The following is a 12,663-nucleotide window of genomic DNA, read 5'->3' as shown; positions in this document are numbered from 1 at the left end:
GAGTGGTCTGAAAGGGACTGAGGAAGGTCACATTGCCAAATGATCAGTTTGCCTAGTCTACTGTAGAAATGGCACTGAGGGAAAATCCATAACTACAAAGCACAGCACATGTCCCTTAATGAAAATCTCTACCTAATGAGCCAATGACCCAGTAAACCAAATAAAACCAGTCCATTCCTGGGCTCAGAGTGGCAGGGTGTGCATGCAAGGATGGTGAGAGTTGTCACCCTACCAAGAAATCCAACACTGTTCTCAGACACGCTTGGGCTCCCTTAGATTCAGCTGAAGTCCTTGAGAGGATTTTAAACTGTTGGGAGCTTGTGACTTGTGTTCAGCCAACCAAGGCTGTGGGACTGCACCTCTGTGTAACCAAGCAGAACTGATCTCTGCTCCGTTTTGTTCCTTTTATGTTTCTATTTATACTTTTTTAATTTTTCTCAGCATTTGTTGCTTAACGTTTATTTGCTTGTTAGAGCAGAAATTGATGTCTCTGCAGCTAATAATCTGTTTCTTAAAAAAGAAAGAAATTGTTGCCTACTGCTTTTCCCCCTGGTCTTCCGGAGCCAGGCACGAGTCACAAGGTAAGCTGCTAATTGGAAGTCAAGAATAAGAAAAGCTCCATCACTGGGCACAAAGTTGTGTGCCCTGGGGAACATCAGATAAGAGAAGCCTGGTGAAAAGACAAGTCGTCGGCAGTGATGTGCTAAAATGCAGATGAAGACTGCACCGCTGAGTCGAATCCAGCCCGTGTAGTCCGGCTTTCCACGTGGCATCATAGTCTTCGGCGGCTGTCACCATGAACCCCAGTCCTGGCGAGTCTAACATCGATCAGGCTGCCTCGGAGCTCAGAGAGGAATAGAGCCTTCCGGATGCTCTCGCCTCACTTCGACGGATCCTCAGAGCGTCCCAGTTCCTAGCGCCACCAAGCGTCCCCGCACCCACTGCAGACCTCGAGGAGCCGGGCAGCCGGGGCCAGAAGCTCGCAGCCCAGGTTGCCTGACTCCGCCCGCTGCTCTGGTGGCGGAAACCCAGCCGCGTCCGCCGCAGCGGCTGCCAAGCCGTACCTGCCCACGAGGGGGCGCGCCGGGCGCAGGCCGCCGCGGGCTCGCGAGCGCTCGCTCGCTCCTTCCCCCGCCCTCCCCTGACGGCGCTCACCTGTCTGGGCCGGGAGGCGGGGGGCCGGCGGGAGCCGAGCCGAGGAAGAGGGCGGGGCGGCTCTCCGGGCGCGTCATCGGAGCACCATGGCGGACCTGGGAGCGGGCGGCGACGGCCACACGGGCGGCGATGGCGTCGCGCAGAGCGAAACAGGTGACTGAGCTGCGGGGGCAGGCGGGCGGGCAGCCGGCGGGGCTGCGGGGCGCGCGTGGGGCCGGCGCTCCCCTCCTCCGCCCGGCCGCGGCCCGGAACGGCCGGCTCGGAGCGCGCTGGCCCTCCGCCCTCCGCCGCCGCGCGTCGATCGCGCGGCCCCGGCGCCCGAGTTCGCCGGCGCCCGGCCGCAGCCAGGGCCGCCCCTCTCGCGCTGCAGCTCGACTTCCCCCAACAGGTGGAAGCGCGCCAGGGAGCGCGGGCGGGAGGAGGAAGTGGGGAGACGCCGGCCCTCCTTTTCCCACCTGCCAGGCTGGGTCTCATTGGTTGTATGGGGAAATCCTATTCCCCCAACCCAACCACCAGCCGGAAAATCCTTGCCCAGGTGCGGCTCGCAGGATTATCCTTTTCCGCGCAAACCTTCTCGCCTTAACTGGGGCACCGGGTGCCGGGGGCGCCCGACGCGGTGGACGCAGCCCAGCACTCCGATTGTCCTGGGGTCCAGTTACGACGTTGGTCCCCAGCAGACTGAGATCGGGGGGTCGGGAAGCGGGGGCTGCTTTCGGGATGATGGGGGCCTGCGCGTGTTGGTGGGGGCTCAGGGATTCGCTGACTTGAAAGGATCCTGTAGAGTTCATGTTTTCAGTCCGTGCACCAACGGTGGGAACGTCGTCTCGGCCCCTCCGAACGCTGTACTGAGGACCCCCCGCCCCGCAACTTCCAAGCCGCGGTCGGGCGCAGGAGCTCCCATCCCTGAGAGCATTAAGTCTCCCCCGCCCGCCTCGATTTCCCCCCTCGCGATCATTTTTTCTTGCAGATCCACCTCTCTTTTCTAGTCCCCTCTTCTATTCTTGGCCAGTAAACTGTTTCTGGTACCTTCCTACATGTGGGGGCGGTGAGGCAGTTTCTTATTTTAAAAAGCAGTGCCAATTGCAGGCTCCCCAATTAAGTTGCGTTTTCTGCTTACACATAATCGGAAACAATTGTTACCTAAATGTGAGACTCCCTCCACTCTCAATAGAGAGCTATTGACTTGGAAGGTATGCTTCTAATAATGCGAAAGGTCCGGGAAAGCTGTAACAGTATTTGCAAATGATGGATCTGTTCAGCTTTGGTAGAGTTGGGGCACCTAAAGTCTGAAGACTTAATCCCTCCAGCCAAAATACCTGAGATTAAGACAAGGAATCTTGAACTTGTTTACTTTGAAGTCACGCTGCTTCCTGAAGGGTGGTTTATTTTGTCTTGATGTGTTTGAAAGATTGGCAGGTCATTATTTTGCTTTGGGGTGGGGAAGGGGTGGCTAAGAGGACGTGCCTTTGTAAATGCTTTGGGGAACTTGATAAACTGGGTTCTGAGGGTTAGTGCAGCAGGAGGGCAGTATCCTCATTAAGAATATAAACGGTTTGGTGCCTAATCCGCACAAAGGAAAAAACAACAGCAACAAAATGCTTCTGAAGCAAAATTGTTTCAGTGAGTTAATACACACGTTTTATGCTAAAAATAATAAATAAGCATTTCCTAGCAGCAGTAGCAGCAGAATTTGCACATGAACAAGATTTTCAGATGTTAGTGAATTACAAACTAGTTTTATTCAGTGCTCAGGCATGTTTACTAAGGAACTGGTCATGCTTCTGACAATTAACATACAAATCAACCAGGTGGCTGTCAGTGAAATATTTTCTTTATGAAAAGGGCAATTTAACTGGCTACCATCTCCTTCATAGAAAACAATTCTTCCACATCTCTGCCTGGAAACTTCAGTTTCCAAAGGACAAGTTTTATATATAGTCTTTTGAATAACTAGTTTATTTGGTAAAGAATCTGCCTGCAATGCAGGAGACCAGGGTTTGATTCCTGGGCTGGGAAGATCCCCCGGAGAAGGAAATGGCTACCCACTCCAATATTCTTGCCTGGAGAATCCCTTGGACAGAGGAGTTCATGGGATCACAAGAGTTGGACACGACTTAGTGACTCAACCACCATAGTTTAACTAAAGCTGATTTCTGGCTCACAAATTTTTCCTATTTTTCTAGCCATGGATTACTGTTATGGCTTTTCATGGTCAGAAGACCTGTGTGATTAGGTGCCAAAGAAAGAAGAAAGGTGAAAAAATATATATATATATATTTAAATCTGGGTGGCAGTTGTTTGAGGATTGTAACAACTTAGGAAGTTTTTCATATATTTAAAATATGTGACCTATACCTGAATATCAGACTTCAGTGTAGTACTTTTCTTCTTACGGACATATTTAATATTAACATACAAATGCAAGTTTTTTTGTTTTTGTTTTTATAATTACAGGATTATATTGAGGTGGGTTTTGGTGGATGGGGTGGGGATTTCTGTCTTTTATTACCATCAAGAGGAGAACATTGCCACCTTAAATGGAAACATTTATTGAAGGATTCATTTTATTCCCTTTTAGATCAGGTTATTAGGTTATTGGGCTTCCATGGTGGCTCCAGTGGTGAGGAATCCGCCTGCAATGCAGGAGACCTGAGTTTGATCCCTGGGTTGGGAAGATCCTCTGGAGGAGGGCATGGCAACCCACTCCAGAATTCTTGCCCGAAGAATTCCATGGACAGAGGAGCCTGGCCGGCTACAGTCCATGGGATCGCAAAGATTCAGACATGACTGAGTGACTAAGCACAGTACAGCACATTAGATTATTAGGAGGTAGCCATTCTTAAATGGCTTTGTTTTTCTGTCCCTGAAAAGACTATGGTCCAACTTTAGGGCAATTTAGATTAGAATCTCAGGTGATTATAAAAGTAACACCTGTAACGTGTTCATTATTATATACATATGTATGTGTGTATGTACAAAGGTGGGTTGAAACTGGCAGTAAACCACCCGTAAAATGAGACATTTTTTAAGAATATTGAAAGGTAGAATATAAAAATCATATTTCTTTCTCATTCAGAGCTGTATTTCTGTCAGCATATATTTTCTACTCAAAAGTAGTCAAGTCACATACTTTATGATAATTTTTAATTTTTTCTTTAAAATGAACCATTCTTTCCACTTGTATTGCAATAACCAAAGGTAGGCAAGAACTGAGCAAAATAATTGACTTGGAAACCAGTTTTCGGTTTCACCACTAGAGGATGTCAAGTCTATTCAGGTTATTATTTTGTGTTGCAGATTGAAATTCACGAAATTGCCTCTGCCCAGGCTTTGTGTATTTAACATTGAACTAGTGCTCAAAAACTGTGAAAGTGAGTGTGCAGAGCTAATTTGTCAATTTAATAACTTCCTTAAAAAAAGCCTATTAAAACCAAATCTAGAGCTGCTCTTGACTAATCTGTGAGAGCACACTTTCATACACTGGGGATAAGTTAATACCAATGACCTGTGAAATCTGTTGACCCTCCTTTGGGGGAAATGACTTAGAACCTGGAATTGGGCTTTTTCTCTCTTTAGCAGGCAGCGCTGTGGAAGAACATTGACCTTTTGTGTGATCTTGTTCGTGACTCTTCACTGCGTTTTTTCCAAATTATAAAGTGGTATTTAAGATCTTAGATTTCAGGGTCTGCAAATAAAAATTGTTAGATGGGGTTCAGATGGCATTAAACTCATCCACTTTTGAAATTCACATCCTAGAACTAGTAATGCTTCATTCAGGTGAATAGATAACTTTTTCCCTGTTATATTTTAGCTAATTCTTACCTTTACATCTTGCTAAGTGGAAGGGAAGTATTATCAGACTAGGCCTGTGGGCTCAGGAGCCTGCATTTAATTGATGTATTAGTTAGGGAAGTGTGTGAATCACTAATTTACATTGGCATGTTCTGTAAAAAAGAATTCTGACATGTCTCCTGGGGCATGAAAAATAATCATTTGAAAGGGTTTTATTTTATTATTTTTTTTTTTTGCTGTATTGAGTCTTCACTGTTGCATGTAGGCCACTCTCTAGTTGTGGTTGCCACAGGCTTCTCACTGAGGTGGCTTCTCTCATGGAGCCCGGGCTCTAGGCTGCATGGGCTTCAGTAGTTGTGACTTGCGGACCCTAGAACATGCAGGCTTCAGTATTTGTGGCACACAAGTTTAGTTGCTCCATGGCATGTGGGATCTTCCCACACCAGGGATCGAACTCACGTCCCATGCATTGGCAGGTGGATTCTTATCCATTGCGCCAACAGGGAAGTCCCTGGGGCTATTAAAAAAAAACAAAACTCAAGTCTATTAATATGAGTTGAAAATATTAAGGTTTAGAATAATTTAACCAAGAAATATGTACCTTCTCTAAAACATAATGGTGACTGAAAGGTTGATAAAGACATGATCCTTAGATTTCAAAAGAAAAACAAAACCCACAAGCAAATAATTACAGGGTTATGAGGAGTTCAGTGAAGAGAGAATTACTTCTAAGCTGTGGCCTTTCATCAGGGAGGATGTACTGGGTGTAGTAATTATCTTAAACTTTTAAAATAGATAAATGGCATATAAAGCTGAATGGAGGCAGGAGAGAAAAATACAGGTGCAGATGTGAAAAAGAGCAAAATTTGGGTCCTAGTGAGTCGTGTGAAGCTCAGCGTGAGAGAATCTAGAAGATGGATTAGGAATGAAGGCACACTGAGGCTGTATTGTTGAGTGATCAAGCTCAGAGGTGTTAGTCCATGATTCTGCAGGCAGTGAGAAACTGTTGATGACTCCTAAGGATAACATATCTTGATAAATTAGGTAATTATCTACCTGTGGATCTTGAAAGCTTGATTAGCAAGGTCTGGCACAAGTGCTCAGCTGTGCTTTAGAAGTGTACGGTCCCTTCATCAAGGAAAGCCATTCCCTTGATTCAATTTTGCTGCTTTGGGAAGGGTATCAGGGGCAAGAGGAGGAGGGAGTTTATGAGGAACATATATGTAGTCAGGCAGATCAGCCAAATCTCTGGCGATCAGGAGGGGAATTGGTATTCTACCTACATGATCCTCATTTTGAAGTAGTGTTGTAGACTAGGGGAGGGACTTAATGACACGTGCAGTGACGTACAGACCAGCTTTGAAGTTCCTGAAGGAAACTCCTGAGCAGGCGTTGGGCTGGCACTATGGCATGGCAGTGAAAGTGGGAAGAGAATGATTTAATTCAAGATTCTATAGAGGCATGTGTCCAAGGATGCAGGTTAAACACTGACATTTAAGTTTTTACTCCAGGTTTGAGTTCAGTTCATTTGTTTAAGGGCGGCATGAATATAGTCATGAGGAGGACCTGGTTTTGTTGGGAGAACTAGACAAATCTCTGCTTTAAACACAGAGATTTGAGCTGCAAGGGAGAGATGCAAGTAAAATGTTTAATGGACACCTGGAAGGGTGGGAATAAGGAGAAAATGAAGGTTGGGACTCTGGGAAGATTCATTCCATAAGGGGAACGTAATGGAGGCCTTGAAAACAAGGAGGGTTCTGAAAGGTGGTGAGACGACACTTCAAGAACAGGAGGTAGAAAGTTCAGAGAAGCATAACTGAGCAGAGCTGTACCAGCCAAGGGAGAGGGATGAGCCGGTCAAGGGTTCAGAGCCTGAAAAGAGAGCACTTGGCGCTGTTACTGGGTAGTCACTGACCACCCCCAGAGTTGGGGCATTTCAGAGTGGGGGATGTAGCAGATTATGTGATTAATACACTAGCAGTTCAAAAGTAAAGATAGCAATTTAAAAGACTCTCCATAAAATACACTGGTGAAAAGAAAAAGTGTAAAATCCTTGAAATTTTTCTTATTAAAACTTTTGAATATGCACACAGCTTACTGTTTTGGGGGTGTGTGTGATTCATTGAGTTTTGTCGAATGTATAGTCATGTAACTACCTCTACGGTAATAATGATCCAGAAGAGTTCTCTTACCCCAGAAAATTCCATCGTGCGGCTCCTCCGTGATCCAGCTCTCCTATCCTTAATGCCTGGCAACCACTGATCTGCTCACCGTGCTAGTTTTGCCTCTTCCAGAATGTCATAAAAGTGGCATCCTACACATAGACTTCTGAGTCTGAATTTTTTTTGCTTACCATAATGCATTTGAGATTCAGACGTGTTGGGGGTATCAGTATTTGTTGCTGGTAGTTTGCCATTTTAAGGAAGTCCCACAGATTAATCCATCCACCCATTGAGAAACATTGGATATTTCCAGGCTTTGGTAATATAAATGTTGCTGCAAACACTTAGGTACAAGGTTTTCTTATTTATCTAAGGGAAATACCTGGGAGTGGAATTGCTGACTCATAGGTAACTACATGTTTATAAGAAACCGATGAACTTTTCTCTGTAGTGGCCGTGCAGTCTTGCATTCCTACAAGCAGTGTATATGAGTCTTACTTACTCTGCATCCTTGTCAATACTTGTTGTTACGTTTAGTTTTGGTTTTTAGATATTGCACCAAGTTCTTTGAGTAAAGCAATGTAGTCACCTCAAAGTAAATTGGTGCCCTTCGGGATACTACATGATGTTCCCTTGAATCAGGAAAACCTGTGGAGATGCTCCCAGAGCCCAGGGTGTACTGAGGATTTATTTGGCTCAAATATCATCGGCTTCTTTTGTTCCATAGTGTTTATTTCTTGTGGAGTCTACATTCTGAAGTTGATGATGAACAGAAGTGTTGTCATACAGCACCTCCCATGCTAGTCCAGGTTCTCTTCTCCCTGCTTAGTGTGTGTCTTCCAATCCCTTGAAATACGGCTTTCCAGAATTTGGAACTTTTTTTTTTTTTTTGGCAGTAAGAAAGTTGGAAGTATTACTATAACTTGTTTTCTTTGTTGACAGAATTTATATTGTCCAACTCTGATGCTGGGAGGGATTGGGGGTGGGAGGAGACGGGGATGACAGAGAATGAGATGGCTGGATGGCATCACTGACTCAATGGACATGAGTTTGAGTGAACTCCGTGAGTTGGTGATGGACAGGGAGGCCTGGTGTGCTGTGATTCATGGGGTCGCAAAGAGTCGGACACGACTGAGCAACTGAACTGAACTCGGTATCAGTTCTCAGTTACTGAAGTGTACTTGTAGAGCTTTATAAAAAGTCTTGATAATGTGTTTGGACCTTTAATCACTGAGCATGGTCTAAGGTTCTATAAGCTAAATGTGTACGGTGTTCAGGCTTATTCTTTTCTAGAAAAAAACGTATTTTTTTTTTATTTTTAATGAAGTATAGTTGATTTACAGTGTTCTAATTTCTACTGTACAGCAAAGTGACTCAGTTATACACACATATACATTGTTTTTTATACTTCCCATTATGGTTCATCCCAGAATATTAAATGTAGTTCCCTGTGCCATATTGTAGGACCTTGTTGTCTGTCCATCCCATTCTATATGTAGTAGTTTGCAACAGGGAGGCCTGGCGTGCTGTGATTCATGGGGTCGCGGAGAGTCGGACACGACTGAGCGACTGAACTGAACTGAACCCCAAACTCCCAGTTCATCCTTCCCACCTCCCACCCCTTGGCAGCCACAAGTCTGTACTTTCTGTGAATCTATTTCTATTTTGTAAATAGGTTCATTTGTGGCATATTGTAGATTCCACATATGATGTTATTTGCCTCTCTTTGACTTACCTCAGTATCACCATCTCTAGTTGCATCCATGTTGCTGCAGATGAATGTAGGTATGCAAAATGAAGCAGAAAGGAAGCTGAGTGAAATGCATTTGGTATCTATGAGCTGGGCTTTGCAAGCGTATTTAGTAAAACTGATGTTTCAGTTTCGAGTATTGAGATTTGGGATGTCTTAATTTCTTCTGTGACTTTTTTAATGCTCTGAAAGTCTCCTTTTTAGAACTGGTACACAGAAATATCTTTTACTGTGGCATAACTTTCCATGTATACAACCTATGTCCCTGACACCATTGTTATAGTCTAGGAAAAGTTGAAATTCCAAGGTGCAATTCTAGAAGGAACCCCCTTTCTTTTAGTGTTCCCACAACCCAACACAGGGCCTGTTTGGGTGGACAGTATTGTGCATAGTAATTGGCTGTAGTGAAAACACCTGACTGCTTTTCAAGGTTTTAATCCAGGCAGACCTCTCTTTCCCAGAAGCTCCTGACCTCTTTAGTGAGGCAGACATACCAAACAGGGCCTGGTTGCCTGCTTCCGTCATTCCTGCTGGGTTGATTTATTTTCACAGTAGATGCTCTAAAGTAGTACACCCCACAGCCCTGCTGGGTATATTTAAATATAGCTCAGTCCTTGCCACAAGGTCATGTTGTTGAACCAGTTATGGAGGTCATGTGCTGGAGCGTCGTTGGTTCAGATCATTAGTTCTCACTCACCTTGGGTAGTCTTAGTTGGCTATCACCTGGGGACCTTTTAAATACTCAATACCCATGCTGCACCCTAGGCAATTATCTGAGAATCTCTAGGGGTGGGAGCCAGGTGGCAGTATTTTTAAAAAAAATTCCCCAGGTGGTTCCAGTGTGCAATCAAAATTGAGACCTACTTTAGATCCATTTCTACTTAATGCTCTTCCAGTTGATCTTAGGTTTAATTTGGAGGTGTTGAGTTATCTTATGACAACCACCTGGAAAAGTGTAATAGCTACTGCCCTCAAACTATTGAGCTTGCTCTCTTATTTGAGCCCAGTCATTTTCTCTTTAAGGAAAGAGAAGTAAATATGGGTGTGAGTCCACTTGGATAGCCAAGTATATGTACACACACATTCTGGGACATATTTATGCACTTCACTGTCTGAATATGTTCAGGTAGACACAATGTTAGGTAATTAGCTTTCTTTTTGTCTGCTTTGCTCAGTTGCTACACTGCCTTCCTCTTCCTCCTCCTCCTCAAAATAAAGTTCAGTTTCAGATAATTAAAGGGTTCTTTTTGTAGAAAATTATATACTTTTTCCAGCAATCTTCATGGTGACCCATGAACTCTAATCACCAGGTGCCTGGCTGGAGAACGGCCCTTGTTTCTTCCGTCTGTAAATAAGTGGCACCAGGATGACCTTAGCCTTGATGCTGTCCCTGCATCTCATACCTGACCTGATGCCAGTGCCCTCTGGGCTGGTCTTTCCTTCACCTCTTCTTTCTCCTCATTCCATGGTATTTCACCAAAGGCTTGGTCTGGTAAGCTCTGCTCTTCTCACTTTGCAAATTTTCTCAACAGTGTTATTCACATCTACGGCTCTGAACCTCTCCTCACGTGACTGAATCTGATTTTGTTGTATCAGAACCTCTAGAGACACTTCTGAGTTACAGTTGTGTGTGCTTGCAAGGCTCTGTGGTGCCATCCATTGTGATTGGAAGCCCTTTCCGAGAGGGCTTACCTTTGGCAGAACTGCTGCTGCTGCTAAGTCGCTTCAGTCGTGTCTGACTCTGTGCAGCCCCACAGACGGCAGCCCACCAGGCTCCTCCGTCCCTGCGATTCTCCAGGCAAGAACACTGGAGTGGGTTGCCATTTCCTTCTCCAGTGCATGAAAGTGAAAAGTGAAAGGGAAGTCGCTCAGCCGTGTCCAACTCTTTGCTGCCCCATGGACTGAAGCCTACCAGGCTCCTCTGTCCTTGGGATTTTCCAGGCAAGAGTACTGAAGTGGGTTGCCAGTGCCTACTCCATTGGCAGACTGGTCTCCTCTTTTCTGCCGCTTGTAGCTGGTATCTGCTTAACTGTAAAATCCAAGGCCCAAACAGAAAGGAGAGTAGGCGAGATACTCTTCTTCAGGGATCATTGCCATTGTATGTTTTTGGTTGTTGTTGTTTTTCCTCAAGATTATACTGAAACTGAGCACATGGAAAGACATATAGTCTTACTCTCAGAATTGACTGCCTAATTATTTAGAGATAATGCTAAACTATTACTTTGTGCTGGGGCTTCCCAGGTGGCTCAGTGGTAAAGAATCTGCCTCCCAATATATGAGAGACAGGTTTGATCCCTGGGTTGAGAAGATCCCCTAGAGAAGGAAATGACTACCCACTCCAGTATTCTTGCCTGGAAAATCTCATGGAGAAAGGAGCCTGGTGGTCTGCAGTCCATGGGGTCGCAAAAGAATCGGACATGACTTAGTGACTAAACAAATTATGCTAGGACTCTGGGGTCTGGCTGCCTGGGTTGCAATCTCAGCTCTACTCCCCACCCCCACAAGCTGAGGGATATTGGGTAAGTTATTTAACCATTCCTCCGTTTCTTCCTTTTTAAAACAGAGAAATTGGTACCAGCTTCATAGAGTGAGGATTAAATGAGTTAATGCCCGTCAAGCATGTAGATCAGTGTCTGACACAGCGTAGGCATGAAGTGTTATAATTACTGTGGTCATGACTATTAAGGATAAGTACTGCATCAGTGTGACACTGTGGACCCTGGCATGCTAAATCTCTCCCTTAAGCAAATCTTCTAATTGTGAAGTCTCCATAATAAGAGATTCAAATATAGTGCTGATTCAGGCTTGGCAGCAGCTGTGATCACAGGGCCATTGGCTTGTGCCAGGTGGGGGAAGCATCATCAAAGCACATGGGTGCTCTTGCCCTGTCACAGTGTTGCACACAACCTCCCAGCAGAAGATTGTGACACACTGGACTGGGAGATTCATGGATTGTGTTGTAATTGAGTCGGACAGCCATGCCAGCCCATCTTGGCTTCTTTTTGTTTCGTTTTTATGGTATTCAAATGTGTTTTTATTAACCTATTATAGTTCTAAATGTTCTTAAAGTGTGATTGCTATAGGATTATTGCACTTTACATGAAAGGTGGACTTCCATTCTTTTCAAACCACAAAGATGGACTTGCCAGGTTTGTTATATCCTTAAGAAGTCACCATCACTTCATTGAATGTTTAGCTCAGCTGGTAAAGAATCCACCTGCAATGCAGCAGACCCCAGTTCGATTCCTGGGTTGGGAAGATCCGTTGGAGAAGGGATAGCCTTACCCACTCCAGTATTCTTGGGCTTCCTTGGTGGCTCAGATGGTAAAGAATCGGCGTGCAATGTGGGAGACCTGGATTCAATCCCTGGGTTGGGAAGATCTCCTAGAGAAGGGAACAACTACTCACTCCAGTATTCTGGCCTGATGAATTCCATGGACTGTATAGTCCATGGGTTGCAAAGAGTCAGACACAACTAAGCGACTTTCACTACAAGGAAAATAGAGGAAGCATATACGGCTTGCCTTCTGCTAACTTCCATAAGAAAGTTTGGGTTTCTTCAAAGTATTTTCTCTTTCATGTCTGTATCAGTAAGCTGTCTTTTTTGTCAGTTACCTATTGAATTTTATAGGAGACTTGCTTAAATTGCAGAGGCTTCATTTACAAGGCCAGTTCTGGTTGTGTGTGAGTGTGTGTGTTTGAGAGAGTGAGACCTGCTCACGTGCAGAGACATTTTCCCTAAGAAAACACTATCTCCTTCACCTTGTAAGTTAGACTTTTATATCTTGAAAATAACTTAGTAAA

The 12,663-nt window shown here is 44.9% G+C and overlaps 1 protein-coding gene across 4 annotated transcripts in view; it reads left to right on the top strand.

The window, feature by feature from the left end:
• Positions 1 to 1,163: 1,163 nt before the first annotated feature.
• Positions 1,164 to 12,663, top strand: part of MAP7 (microtubule associated protein 7) — a 177,797-nt gene continuing 166,297 nt past the window's right edge. For all 4 annotated transcript variants that reach the window (XM_055432821.2, XM_055432820.2, XM_055432819.2 and 1 more), the window contains exon 1: positions 1,164 to 1,308. In XM_055432821.2, the coding sequence (XP_055288796.2) occupies positions 1,242 to 1,308 (67 nt within the window). In that variant the 5' untranslated portion in view covers positions 1,164 to 1,241. The remainder of the gene's footprint in view (positions 1,309 to 12,663) is intronic.

The sequence above is a fragment of the Moschus berezovskii genome, chromosome 10, assembly GCF_049115385.1.
Source record: "Moschus berezovskii isolate FMDL1 chromosome 10, NW_MosBer_1.0, whole genome shotgun sequence".
In the NCBI taxonomy this organism is placed as follows: domain Eukaryota; kingdom Metazoa; phylum Chordata; class Mammalia; order Artiodactyla; family Moschidae; genus Moschus; species Moschus berezovskii.
The sequence above is the reverse complement of the archived record's forward strand: the minus strand, read 5'-3'. Positions and strand labels throughout refer to the sequence as shown.